Raw genomic sequence first — 13,422 nt, 5'->3', positions numbered from 1 at the left:
CTTTCTTTATTCCAAGCTTTCAGGACCCACTAGTAAGCTAAACTCACTGGCTCTAATTTCTCACCGATGACTAGTCTCAAATTAGTAAAAAATTACTAGCTACACATGGACATAGAGTTGGGAATGATAGACTCTGGGAAATACAAGAGTGATGATGGAGGGAGGAAGACAAGGGTTGGGAAGCTACCTATATTGGGAACTGTGCCTACTTGCTGGGCGTCGAATTCAATTTTACTGCAAACCTCAGCATCCTGCAATATACCTTTGTAACAAACTTGCACATATAACCCTGGAATCCAAAATAAAAGTTGAAAACTAAATTTTCCAGTTAGACAACTTTGGTAAAGCCACTTAGTTTAATTTAGGTATTTGGAAAAAAAATGGAATGACAGCAAGTTTGTTGGTGAGGGGGAGGGGGACAAGGATTCAGTGTGATGATAAATATAAAATGTGGATAATACCTTCAAAGCTTATCAAGAAGAAAAATCTCTCTTTTTCTCTCTCTTTCTGTCTTGCTTGTTAGGGGCTGGCTCAAAGCAGATACTTGAAAACAGTTTGTCTCTTTTTTTTTTTTTCCTCATTTTCTTCCTTGATTCTCAGTTGAAGCAAAGCGGTTCTTCATGGTCAGGGCTTATTCCTCCATTCATTTCTAAGTCTAACCACTGGAGTCACTGCCTTCAGTAGCTTTCCATACATTTAGTGTAAAGAGTGGCCTTCATATGTCTGTTTAATTAATATGATCTTTTGTAATCCGGTTGTCATTCATCTCTCCTCCCCGCCTCTTGCATCATTGCCTCCTTATGTTCTTCACTTAAGTAATATGGAACCACTTTCAGTTTTCTTTTCTTTCTTTCTTTCATTCGTTAGTTCTTTCTTTTTTTTTTTTTTTTTCTCACTCTGTTGCCCGGGCTGGAGTGCAGTGGTACAATCTCAGCTTACTGCAACCTCTGCCTCCTGGGTTCAAGTGATTCTCCTGCCTCAGCCTCCCAAGTAGCTGGGACTATAGGCACATGCCACCGAGCCCAGCTGATTTTTGTATTTTTAGTAGAGATTGGGATTCACCATGTTGCCCACGCTGGTCTTGAACTCCTGACCTCAGGTGATCAACCTGCCTCGGCCTTCCAAAATGCTAGGATTACAGGCATGAGCCACCATGCCTGGCCCACTTACAGATTTCTAAACACATACTGTTCCTTCCTGCCTCTGTGGCCACTCCTGCTCTTCCTCTACAATTGGAATTCTGCTCCAACCTCATCCCCCAAACCCCATGTCTATTTTTCTATTTCCTGCTCATATTTTAAAACACAAACTAAGTCACTTTCTCTGGAAATCCTGTCCTATACCTCCAAATGGAACAGATCTCTCTCTTTCTAGTGCCACATTATTTCCTGCATAATCTTATTTTAGACGTTTGTATGTCTCCTGCAATTCATGCTTGTGTCTGCCTCCACACTGGATTATACATTTCTAAAAGCTGATTATATCTAACTTGCCTTTGAATTCCTAGTATTGGTGACCATGTCTTACACATGACAAGGGCTTAATAATTTTTGTTGAATAAAAACAAATGAATAAATTTATATTTGTTGTAAAGATATTTTTATCAGTCAGCAGAAATTGTTGACACTAAACAAAGGTGCTTTGGAGGTATATTATCAATCATAATTTTACCCAAGTTAAGGAAAGAATGAGGGCTTCTGATCTCTGAGTAATTAATGCCCCACATATATAAAGAAACAGGTGGTTAATAACTACATTTTAGAAAACAAGAAAATTATAAAGCAAGAATAAATTTCTCAAATGCATCATTTATTTGTGCATCAAGTCAACAAGTAACTAGTGAGTTCCCATTAATGATAAATATTATGCATACTCCTGAATTTACAGTGATAATAAAAATAGCCTAGACTTTGCTCTCATGGAAGTTCCAAGTCCAGCTAGGAAGACAGACACTTATCTGGTAATCATCCAAATATAAATTTACAAGCTGAGGTCCTTGATAGGGCAGTAAAGCACAGATAATTATGAAAAAAATGATATGGAGGCACCTAATGTGTTTTTTCTTTTTCATGTTTTTTGGGGATATTTGGTTAGTTGATTTGATATTTTGGCATTTGCATTAATGTAGTTTTATTTATTCTGGAAAAATAACACTCAATGTTCTATTTTCTTTTAGATGAAAAATATGCAAACATCACTGTGGATTACTTATATAACAAGGAAACTAAATTATTTACAGCAAAGCTAAATGTTAATGAGAATGTGGAATGTGGAAACAATACTTGCACAAACAATGAGGTGCATAACCTTACAGAATGTAAAAATATGTCTGTTTCCATATCTCATAATTCATGTACTGCTCCTGATAAGACATTACTATTAGATGTGCCACCAGGTAAATATCAATTTATTTCTTTTAATAAATTTATAAAAACAGTACACTTTTGTGTGTGGTGTTCTCCAGTGGTCACAGGAGCTGGTCTGGTGAGAGAACAGGGCTGAGGGAAAGGAAATTCCTTGGAAACAAGTGGGTGAACTTTCCGCTGTCTTAACCAAGTAAAAATGATAGAGTCAAATAAGCCTTCTGTTTACATCCATTAATCACCACTTCTACTTATTTAACAGGGAGATGTTTATGTGCACTAAATATAGTTTATCCTGCTAAGTGATTGTCTGCAAGCTTTCTTTATTCTCCTCTACTTAAATGAAGTATTAATTATATATGTACATATATTTATTCTTTTAAGTACAAATTTATCTGAAATATATTAGGGAGAAACATAAAGGATTTGATGTGTATGGGAAGAACCAAAATACATTAATAAAAAGGAAGGTTATGGTCATGTTAGTGAGATCAAGTTGGTTTTGTCAGCTAAGCTACTGCTTGGAAAGAGGAGGGGGTGACAGGCGTCGGGCAGACTCTGGGGAAGCATCTCTTAGCCAAATGCATTCTGGAAAAGGGATTCCAGAGCCGTGTAATTTTTTTAAAAAGTCATATCATTTAATAATTCAAGACTATTAATAAATTTGTTAACATTTAAATATGTTAACATCAAATGTATTTTGAAAATAAAATCCGTTTAATTTATTCATTTTCCCTAAATATTACTGAGATAAATTACCAATTAAACACAGAAGATGACAATACTTAAAAATGCATTTCCCAATAGGGAAACTCCCAATACACTTTATAATAATCATTCAATTAAAAGTAAGTAAAGAGTAAACAAAAAATTTAAGATAAAAACAAAAATACAAAATGGAATGAGTGTTTTTTAAAATGTGCGAAAGCTACAATTTTATCAATATGTTTGCTTGCATTTCATTTTTTAACGTGGTATAACTTATAAATGAAACACTACCAAAATATATGGTGCTAAAAATAATAAAGTAAATAATAAAAGAAACAAATCCCTAGAGTTATTAGACTTTTCCCATAGCAATCTCAATCCTTGCCAAATTCTATGTCATTAGCATAATTTCAGTGGCTTTAACTGACATGTTAGGAATGAATGAGGGCTTAGGATACACATTATGAAATACTAATCAAGTTTATTTCTGTATCTTCTTGTCAGGGGTTGAAAAGTTTCAGTTACATGATTGTACACAAGTTGAAAAAGCAGATACTACTATTTGTTTAAAATGGAAAAATATTGAAACCTTTACTTGTGATACACAGAATATTACCTACAGATTTCAATGTGGTAAGAATATAACATTGACCAGAGAATTTTTTTTTGTGGCACAATGTTCTTCTAGATATTATTTAATCTTACTCTCTGCCCTTTCTCTCTTCCTCCCTGCCTCTCTTGTTCTCCCTCTGTTTGTCTTTTTTCTTTCTTGTCTTTTTCTTGGTCTGTGGTATACTTAGAGTCAAATAATTAAATTACCTATACAATTCAAACAAATTCACAAAATAAATGAATACTTTTCATGAAAAATAAATATCTAAAAATTGAAAGTCAATTAATTTACAATAATTTTCTTGGCAATTGTTATACACGGGCATTGTTGAAGAGATCATGAAAGAAGGGTGTTATAAGGAAATGATAATACACAAACTCTGTTATGAAGTAAGGAAAAAAAATACAGGATTGTATGGTTCAAGAGTTTACTTTTTCCATCCTGCATCAACAAAATTCATACACAAGTTCAAGAACACTTAAATAAGAAGAAAGCAGAAAAAGAACAGCAAGTGCACCTAGGGATATGTTTGGATTTGAATTGAGGCAACTAATAATTGAGATAGTATTTTTAAAGTGTATTTGAATTTAATGAGGTGAACTCTCCCACCCTTTGACTTAAAGCCATCTGCCAGGCCATAGCTGGCATGACAGACAGATGTGCTCAGGTGTGCATGCGCATGCACGCATATCCACAGCTACACACATAGAGGATGGAGCATTGCGCTGGGTGTAATCATCACCTAATCATCATAGTATAGATTCATGGCCATCAGGCAAGCAGACAAGGAAAGGAAGAGCAATCATGACAGACCAATGATAAAATGTTCTCTCTAGACAATCTATTACATAAAGACTAGGTGAGGTGCAATCTCAACTTTAAGTTGTATTTGCTATATACAGATTGAGCGTCCCTAATCTGAAAATCCAGAATCCAAAATGTTCTCAGAATCCAGTACTTTTTGAGTGCCAACATGATGCGGCTCAAACAAGTGAAAAATTTTACACGTGACCTAAAGTGACTGGTCATAGTCAAAATGCAGAAACATAACACAGAATTTAGTCAGCATCCCCAGAGAAAAATAAATGACCTCAAGCTATGTATATGAGGTATATATGAAACATAAATGAATTTTGCATTTGAACTTGTGTCCTATTCCCAATATATTGTATCATCTATATGCAAATATTCCAAAATCTGAAAAAAAAAAACTAAATCCAAAACACTTCTGGTGCCAGGAATTTTGAATAAGGGAAACTCAGCCTGTATTTTCATAAAAGTTGAATGTAAAAATTATTTTTAGGGTTTTTTATTATTTTGGTAATTTCCACAGATGTTTCTATCTGATAAATATTAAATAGAGAATTATAAATGTGAAATTAGAAAATAAATGTGTGCGTGAAATATTGCATCGATATATTCATTCGAAATATTTCTTTATTTCAGGTAATACGACATCTGATAATAAAGAAATTAAATTACAAAACCTTGACCCCGAACATGAGTATAAGTGTGACTCAGAAATACTCTATAATAACCACAAGTATACTAACGCAAGTAAAATTATTAAAACAGATTTTGGGAGTGAGTATGTTACTTGCATTTATATGTAAAATTGCTTCCCTCTTCATGTTCTTATAATTATTTGAGAATCATAGGAAATGAATTGTCTTTTTGCTGTTTTTGATACTTTTTAAGCATATGCTTTTTATTTCAATGAAGCTCAATTTATCTATTTTTACTTCTTTTGCTTATGTTTTTGGTGTCATATATGAAAGTCCATTGCCAAGTCATGCAGATTTATCCATATGTTTTGTTCTAAAAATTTTATAGCATTGGCTCTTAAATTTAGCTCTGTTACCCACTTTGAGTTAATATTTGTATATGGTGTGAGGTAACAGTCTAATTTCATTTTGTTGCATATGGCCATCTAATTTTTCCAGCGCCATTTGCTGAAAATACTATTTATTCCCCCACTGAATAGTCTTGCCATTCTTATCAAAAATTAGTTGACCATAATGATGGGTTTATTTCTGAACTTTCAGTTTTATTTTATTGATTTATATGTCATGCTTACACTGTCGATTACTGCTGCTTTGTAGTAAATTTTGAAACTGGAAACTGTAAGTTCCCCCAAATTGTTACTTTTCCTCAAGATTGTTTAGAATATCTAAGGGAACTTGGAATTCTGTATGAATTTTAGGATCAACTTTTCAATTTTTATAAAGAAGCCATCTGGGATTCTTTCAGGGATTGCATTGAATCTGTGGATCAATTTGGGAAATATTGCCATCTTAACCGTGTTAGTCTTCCAGTTCATGAACACAAGATATCTTTCCATTAATTTATGTCTTCTTTAATTTATTTTCAAAATGTTTTGTAGTTTTCAGTGCATTAGTGTTATAATTCTGTTAAATTAATTTCTAGTTTAAGTTTATTCCTGGTTATAATGCTGTTGTTTTCTTAATCACATTTTCAGGTTTGTTACTAATGTACAAAAGTACAATTGATTTTTCTGTATTGATCTTGCAGTCTGTCACATTACTGAATTTGTTTATTAATGATAATATTGAGAAATTTTTGACAAAACTTATAAATGTAATTCTAAATTTTGTTTTGTTTTGATTTTGAGACGGAGTCTCGCTCTGTTGCCCAGGCTGGAGTGCAGTAGCGTGATCTCGGCTCACTGCAACCTCTGACTCCTGGGTTCAAGCAATTCTCCTGCCTCGGCCTCCCAAGTAGCTGGGACTACAGGTGCGTGCCACCACGCCCTGCTAATTTTCTGTATTTTTAGTAGAGACGAGGTTTCACCGTGTTAGCCAAGATGGTCTCAATCTCCTGACCTCATGATCCGCCCACCTTGGCCTCCCAAAGTGCTGGAATTACAGGCGTGAGCCACCATGCCCAGCCCGTGATTCTAAGTTTTATGTAAAAAGGATAGTTGAAGGCTAAAGAGGCTGCCTAAATCCTTGTCTCCTCATACTTCTCCAAAATAATATATAGCTACAAGAACAGCAAATAAAACTATGTAAAAACTATATCCTCAGCATAACTAGAAAATTTTAATGTATTTTTATTAGTACCACAATTATTACATTCTTTATAATCAATGCAACAAAATAGAAATCCCAGAAAACTATGTTTTATATTTGAAAACAGCACAAAATGTTTTCAGTGGGGGAAAAATAGTCTTTTCAACTAATGATCCTGGTATCTCTGTAGAAAAAAAAATGAACATCAGCTCTCACCTCTCAACAAACACAAAAATTAATTCAAAATGGATTCCAGACCTAAATACTAAAGCTATAATTTAAAAAATTCTAATCAAAGACATAGGAGAAAATGTGTAGCTTTAGCAAAGATTTCCTAGGGCACAAAAGCAAGAAACATAAAATTTTTTTGATGAATTGGAGTGCATAAAAATTGAATATTCCTGCTTTTTGGATGAGGCAACTAAGGAAATAAAAAAGCAATAAATAGTTTGTAAAAAATCAAAATTAATTTTTTCAACAACAGAAGTTTTTCCAGAATATACAGAGAGCTCTTTCAGCTGCAAAATAAGGAATAAAACAGCTCAATTGAAAATGGACAAACATTTTTAATATATACTTCACAAAAGAGGATATACAGGTGGTTAATAAGCACATTAAATGATGCTCAGCATCATTAGTTAACTGAGAAATACAAATTAAAACAACACTGAGATGATAATACTATACATCCATTAAAATGGCTAAACTTAAGAAGATGGATACTACTAACTATTGGTCAGGATGTGCAGCCGTGACCCAGGAATTTCACTCCAGGTATTTACCAAAGAGGAAACATGACAAAGCAGATGCATTCATAGTAGCCAAAACCTGGAAACAGCCCAAATGTGTATTCACTGTTGAATCCTAGGTAAAACGTGGTGTATCTTTACAATAACTACTGATAATTTTTAAAAAATCTAACTATGACACATGCAACTAAGTGAATGAATCTTCAGAACATTACATTGAGTGCAATATGTTAGGAGTGAAAAAGTACTTACTGTTTGTTTAATTTTATTTACATGCAATGGGTAAAAAGACAAATTTAATCTGTAGTTAACAGAAAGTTGATCAGAAGGTACGTGAGTCTGGTCAAAGGAGCTGAGTTGACTGGGAAGTACCACAGAAGGACATTTTGGGATCACAGAAATTTTCTTTATCTTGATTGTGGTGTTGGTTATGTGGATGTATACATTTGTTAAAAACGCATTAAACTGTACCTCAAATGGGTACATTTTAATGTAAATTTTACTTCATACATTTTATTTAAACATTTATCAGTTTTTCTCAGTTTCAAATGACTAGTTACTGGAAGCAATGACAAGTGCTACTCAATGACTGCTAAATTTATTGGTGCTATGAATGCCAGATTTTCAGCACAGCAAAACCTACAAATTCCAGGAATTTTAGGCAGTATCTGGGCAAGAATATATATGAATAATGTATATGAAAGGAAGAGGGGGTTCTTAGATATCTTCAAGTCAGTGGAATGCTTAGGTTTCACAGTGCCAATCTGGTGTGACATTTACTTTGTTAAAGGAATTTACTCTAAAACAAATTAAATAAGCCCAGATGCATTTCTTTAAATTTTATTTTGAATTCATCATTTGTCAAAATATGGTTATCAATAATGCATGCTTATAATATGAAGAATGCTTTATCCATGTCTTATTTTTCATATTACATAACATTCTTATTCTTTTAACAGCTCCAGGACAGCCTCAGAATATTACTTGTAGAAGTGAAGCTGCACATCAAGGAGTAATTACCTGGAATCCCCCTCAAAGATCATTTCATAATTTTACCCTCTGTTATATGAAGGAGACAGGTAATTTGTGTAGAATTTAATTTCATCAGAAAAGAGAAATCAAGAATTTGAAAGTACTAGAAATTTTTATTGAGCCAGTGAGTCACAAAGCTCTCTGCTTAGAGACTGCATAGGCATAGTATACTCCCTGATCTTAGAATTGCTTCCACTCATTCAAAGCTTTCCAGCCCCAGAAATGACTAAAATCCAGAACATTCTAAATATTGGCTTGTCCTTCTTGGTCTTAGTTTAAATCTTTGTGCTCCAAAGCCTAGAGACAGAAAACCTCTGGATGACAACACTCATTTCTGTCTTGCAAGTATTATGTAAGTGATTTGACTCACTTTGAACTCATCATTCAGCCTCCTAAACAAACCAACAAACAAGCAAACCCCTTGTAAAACTTGTTTCAGCTAATAATACAGACAAAATGTTGGGTGAATAAAAATGAACATGGGCCCATGTAGCCGCTGGGGCCAGTTTGGTGTAATCTTGGGAGCATAGTTCTAAGTTTAGAATTAGACTTCTGCAGAAGTAATGCAATTAAAAAAAGAAGAAGAAGAAAGAAATGTGCTATGACTAGTTCACTCATGAAATGTTCAAATGAGATGCTATTTAAGAGAACAAATATCTTCTGGACAATTTAAAGGATCTAAATTATTTGTAGAAAGTAACATCAGTGGAGTATCTCAGAGCAGCCTCAATGCCTGGGATAGCCCTTTCTCTATTCTTTTATCCATAGGTTAAAATAGGAATGAAGTGAACCTCATAGAATTCTGTCACTCTGTGCTGTGGGGAAGGAACCAGACATACACTTCAAAACTTGAAAAGTGAAAGGCTATTTTTCTTCATTATGTTATTTTATATTTTAATGGCCTTTTCTTGCTAGTGTCTTTAGGTCTTAATAATCAGACTACTAAAGCAAAGTTAAATATGCATGTAGTTTTCAAATTAACATTCAAAGGCCAAGGAAAAGAAATATATACTATATATTTGAGGTTATGATAAATTTAAAAGTTAAGTCTATGTGGAAGGAAAAATGGAAATTCCAGGAAGATAAAACAGCAGAGGTACTGTCTGCCTCATTGGACACCTCTTTTACAAACACTTTGTGTAGCTTCTATGGGAACACATTGTTCGTTTTTTTTTTTCTCTTCTCTGAATCTTCTATTCACTATCCCTTGCTGCATTCTTCAATGTCTACACTCTCTCTACTAGGGAGTATTGTCGATGTCAGAGTATATGGTAGACATTTTATGCATTTATGGCTCTTTTATATTTTTACACTGTTTTTTTTAAACTGTATTTCCACTGTATTTGCATAATTAGGGTAAAAAGGATGTAATGAGTTAGTAGCAACTCATTACAGCAACTAGCATGGGTCCTTCTTATTGGGCAACTAAATAGTGTTACCCAAATTTAACAGCTGTCCACATAGAACACTTAAACGGGATTGAATGGCTGAGAAGGGGAGGGTAGCTATCAGGCTGTGTGTTTTCTTTTCTCCAAAGCTGCCGATTGGTGACTGAATGCAGCTTTGGACCATGCCCTGACACTGCATAAAGGGCTCTTTGGAGCCAGCTCTACTCTAAACAGCGTGCTCCGCTTTTGTTTTCTCCTTCATCTCAAACATATACCTGTCTCCTCTCCCATGTTACCTAAGGCAAAGAGAGTTGATAGGATTATAGTATCGTTAAGGCAATTTAACTTTTCTCACCATTTTAAATAAAATTACTATTAAAAATCCACAGGAAGAAAGTCTATGAAATTTGCAGTTTACTTTTTAATCAGATATTAAATTTCACTTCATTACTTCACAATTTAATTTTTTCAGTGTCTCTAAAAGAGAGGGATTAAAAGAGGAGAAAAAATGCAATTGACATTAATTTAGTTTTATTCGTTTAGCAGGTTTTTAAAAGTATGTATTATTTAAAGATTTTATCAACTATTTTAACAACTCAGTGGAGATGTGCATACATATCTTCATAGTTCATATGATGAAACTGAGGTTAACAGAAAATGTGATAGATGTTCAAGTTCAGTAGCTTGATCTGTTTCCTTTCTGCTCTTGGTTTTGTTTGTTTGTTTGTTTGAGAGGGAGTCTCCCTCTGTTGCCCAGGCTGGAGTGCAGTCATGCGATCTCAGCTCACTGCAAGCTCCGCCTCCCGGGTTCACGCCATTCTCCTGCCTCAGCCTCCCTAGTAGCTGGGACTACAGGCGCCCGCCACCACGCCCGGCTAATTTCTTTGTATTTTTAGTAGAGACGGGGTTTCACTGTGTTAGCCAGGATAGTCTGGATCTCCTGATCTCGTGATCCGATCCGCCCGCCTTGGCCTCCCAAAGTGTGTTTGTTTATTTTTCCTCACATTTTTAGCTTAAGATATTTTGGAGAACTGCAGTTTTATCTCATTAACTTAATGATGGCAAGTGACAGTGAAGCTTCTTGGTAATTGGGGAATTGGGGAAGAGATCTTTTGTGCTTTATTGGATTTAAAGGATTATTTTTCAAAAGTTACTGAAAGCAATAGGCACCTTTCAAGACCACCATGACGTTGCTGGAAATTATTTTGTGTAATGCCTTTTATTTTTTTAAGAAAAAAAAAACAGAACAAATTGCTTAATCTCTCTGTGGCTCAGTTTTGTCATCTGTAAAATCAGATGATAGTGAGTACCAACTAATAGTTGCAGTGATGGTTAAATTAATTATTTCATGTATACCCCTTGAAACAGTGCTTGGCACATACAGTGAGTTATTATTTTTAAAAATCGTTATTGATATTATTATTACTGTAGCTGCTATCCAGAAACATGTTGCCACTCTAATCATCCTCTTTCCTGATGTCACTTGGCTACTCAAAAATAGCAGCAGTTGGTGATTTTTTTACTTAACAAGTGCTAAGTCTTCTGCCTGAGTGTGAAAACACACTTAGACACTGTCCTACCTCTCATATGCCTCCCCAGCCAGAGCTGTTGTCCTGATCAGGTTTGTCACTAAACTCAAAAACATTCCTTCTTCCGTTTGTAATATTTTCTTTTCTCCCTTACATGTATTCAGTTCCACTTACCTTTCAATGAACAGCTGAATTCCACTTCCGGCATGAAACTCCCTCATTCTCACAGCTCCCATTAATTACTGTAGTGTCCAAATTACTATGATAGAATCAACCCAATGACTGATGATCAAATGGATTCTGCATCTAACATTCAAAACAGTAGCTAATACCGATGTTCAAAGTTTGGAGGTTACATATCAGAAAAGGTTTTCTAAAAAAGAATCATTCTGAAACATGCAACTCAAGACTTACAGTATACACTGGGGGCTGTGTTTTCTCAGAAACAAAAGAGATCATCTTCACAAATGAATCTGAACTTATTAAATATTTTATGTACCAAATTAATGATATAAAACCATAATTTTTCAATATTTAATTTTACCAATGATAATTGAGTTTGTTCAATACACTGGCTGATAATTGTAGGTACTTTTGAGTATCAAGGATGTACTTATTTTTCAATCACTCAATAGTTTGGAGTTCACTTGGAACAATGTGATGTAGAGACCAAATTAATTAGGTATGTGGTAGTACTGACTTTTAACGACTTACTAATTTTTTTTCACATTTTTCCTCAGAAAAAAATTGCCTCAATCTGGATAAAAACCTGATCAAATATGATTTGCAAAATTTGAAACCTTATACGAAATATGTTTTATCATTACATGCCTACATCGTTGCAAAAGTGCAACGTAATGGAAGTGCTGCAACGTGTCATTTCACAACTAAAAGTGCTCGTAAGTTATATGTTTTAATGCTTCTTTCCATAAATGGTAAAAAGCAAAGTATGAACTTTTTAGCCTACAATATTTCTATCTTTATTCTAGCAAGCACATTTACCTGGCACATTTGTTAACATCTAGGGCTTATAAACATGTAAAATCTAAAAGTTTAAAAACCGTTATCCTGGATTCTCTCTCTTCTTCAGATATAGTCATAGAATTTTAAGGACAAAGCATAAAAGCATCTTAATTGGCATCAGTTTGTACAATTTCATGCAGTTAAGTACTTAACCAACTTAGATTAAAACATTCACTGTTTGCTGTTGTCTTTACTATCTGGAAATATTAATTGTAATCAGAAACCTAACAATGTCTCATAAAGCATTAGCCTACTAACCTCTGTTCATCTGATAAAACATTTCATAAAATGTAAGATTTTATTAGCATTTTCTTCTCTTCGTTACCCTCAACTACTTACTATTCTATTTTATGTCACATTATCCATTTAAGGTTTCCTTTCAATGGCATTTGGCTCTTGCCACTAGTATAATCTCTGCATAGTTTCCAGGCCCAAAGTTAGATCTGCTTCTGGGGCACATGTTAACCTCCATCGAGGACAGGGAAGAAGAAATGCCGTGTTTTAAGGCAGCATCTATAGCTCCAGAGACCCTAACGGGCACTAGACTTGTAAAGAAATATTGTGCTATTTGGGGCTGAATGTAAGACACTTTTAAGGTCATTTAGGTTTTGGTTTGAAAAGTTCTGGTCCTGGAGCTCTAGGCTTTTGTTGTTTTCCTGAGTTTCTGTATCACAGAAAAAGAAGACAATTTGTTTCTGTTCCTGAAGAACCCATCTAGGTGTTTACCAGGATAACATTAGCACTCCGGGAAAGGAGGGTCTAGATTGTGTAATAGGACTTGGAGGTTTCCCAATCAACAACATTTTTCCTCTCCTCTCCCCAAACTTCCCCCTCTTCCCCACTACCCTCCCTTTTTCTCTATTCTCTAATTCTACACACTCTCCTTCAGGGATTGCAATAACTCTCATGGCTTCATGTACAACCTATATGCTAATACTTACTGAATAAATGAGTGATTTATTCCTCAGGGTTTTGATATTTTTTT

General features: G+C 34.4%; 1 protein-coding gene across 10 annotated transcripts in view; it reads left to right on the top strand.

Moving 5' to 3' along the window:
- PTPRC (protein tyrosine phosphatase receptor type C) overlaps nucleotides 1-13,422 on the top strand; it is a 118,811-nt gene that overhangs the window by 66,037 nt on the left and 39,352 nt on the right. For all 10 annotated transcript variants that reach the window (XM_009440392.5, XM_009440387.5, XM_001141776.8 and 7 more), the window contains 5 exons: nucleotides 2,177-2,395; nucleotides 3,576-3,704; nucleotides 5,131-5,268; nucleotides 8,425-8,544; nucleotides 12,155-12,313. In XM_009440392.5, the coding sequence (XP_009438667.1) occupies nucleotides 2,177-2,395; nucleotides 3,576-3,704; nucleotides 5,131-5,268; nucleotides 8,425-8,544; nucleotides 12,155-12,313 (765 nt within the window). The remainder of the gene's footprint in view (nucleotides 1-2,176; nucleotides 2,396-3,575; nucleotides 3,705-5,130; nucleotides 5,269-8,424; nucleotides 8,545-12,154; nucleotides 12,314-13,422) is intronic.

Source organism: Pan troglodytes, chromosome 1 (assembly GCF_028858775.2).
Source record: "Pan troglodytes isolate AG18354 chromosome 1, NHGRI_mPanTro3-v2.0_pri, whole genome shotgun sequence".
In the NCBI taxonomy this organism is placed as follows: domain Eukaryota; kingdom Metazoa; phylum Chordata; class Mammalia; order Primates; family Hominidae; genus Pan; species Pan troglodytes.
The sequence above is the reverse complement of the archived record's forward strand: the minus strand, read 5'-3'. Positions and strand labels throughout refer to the sequence as shown.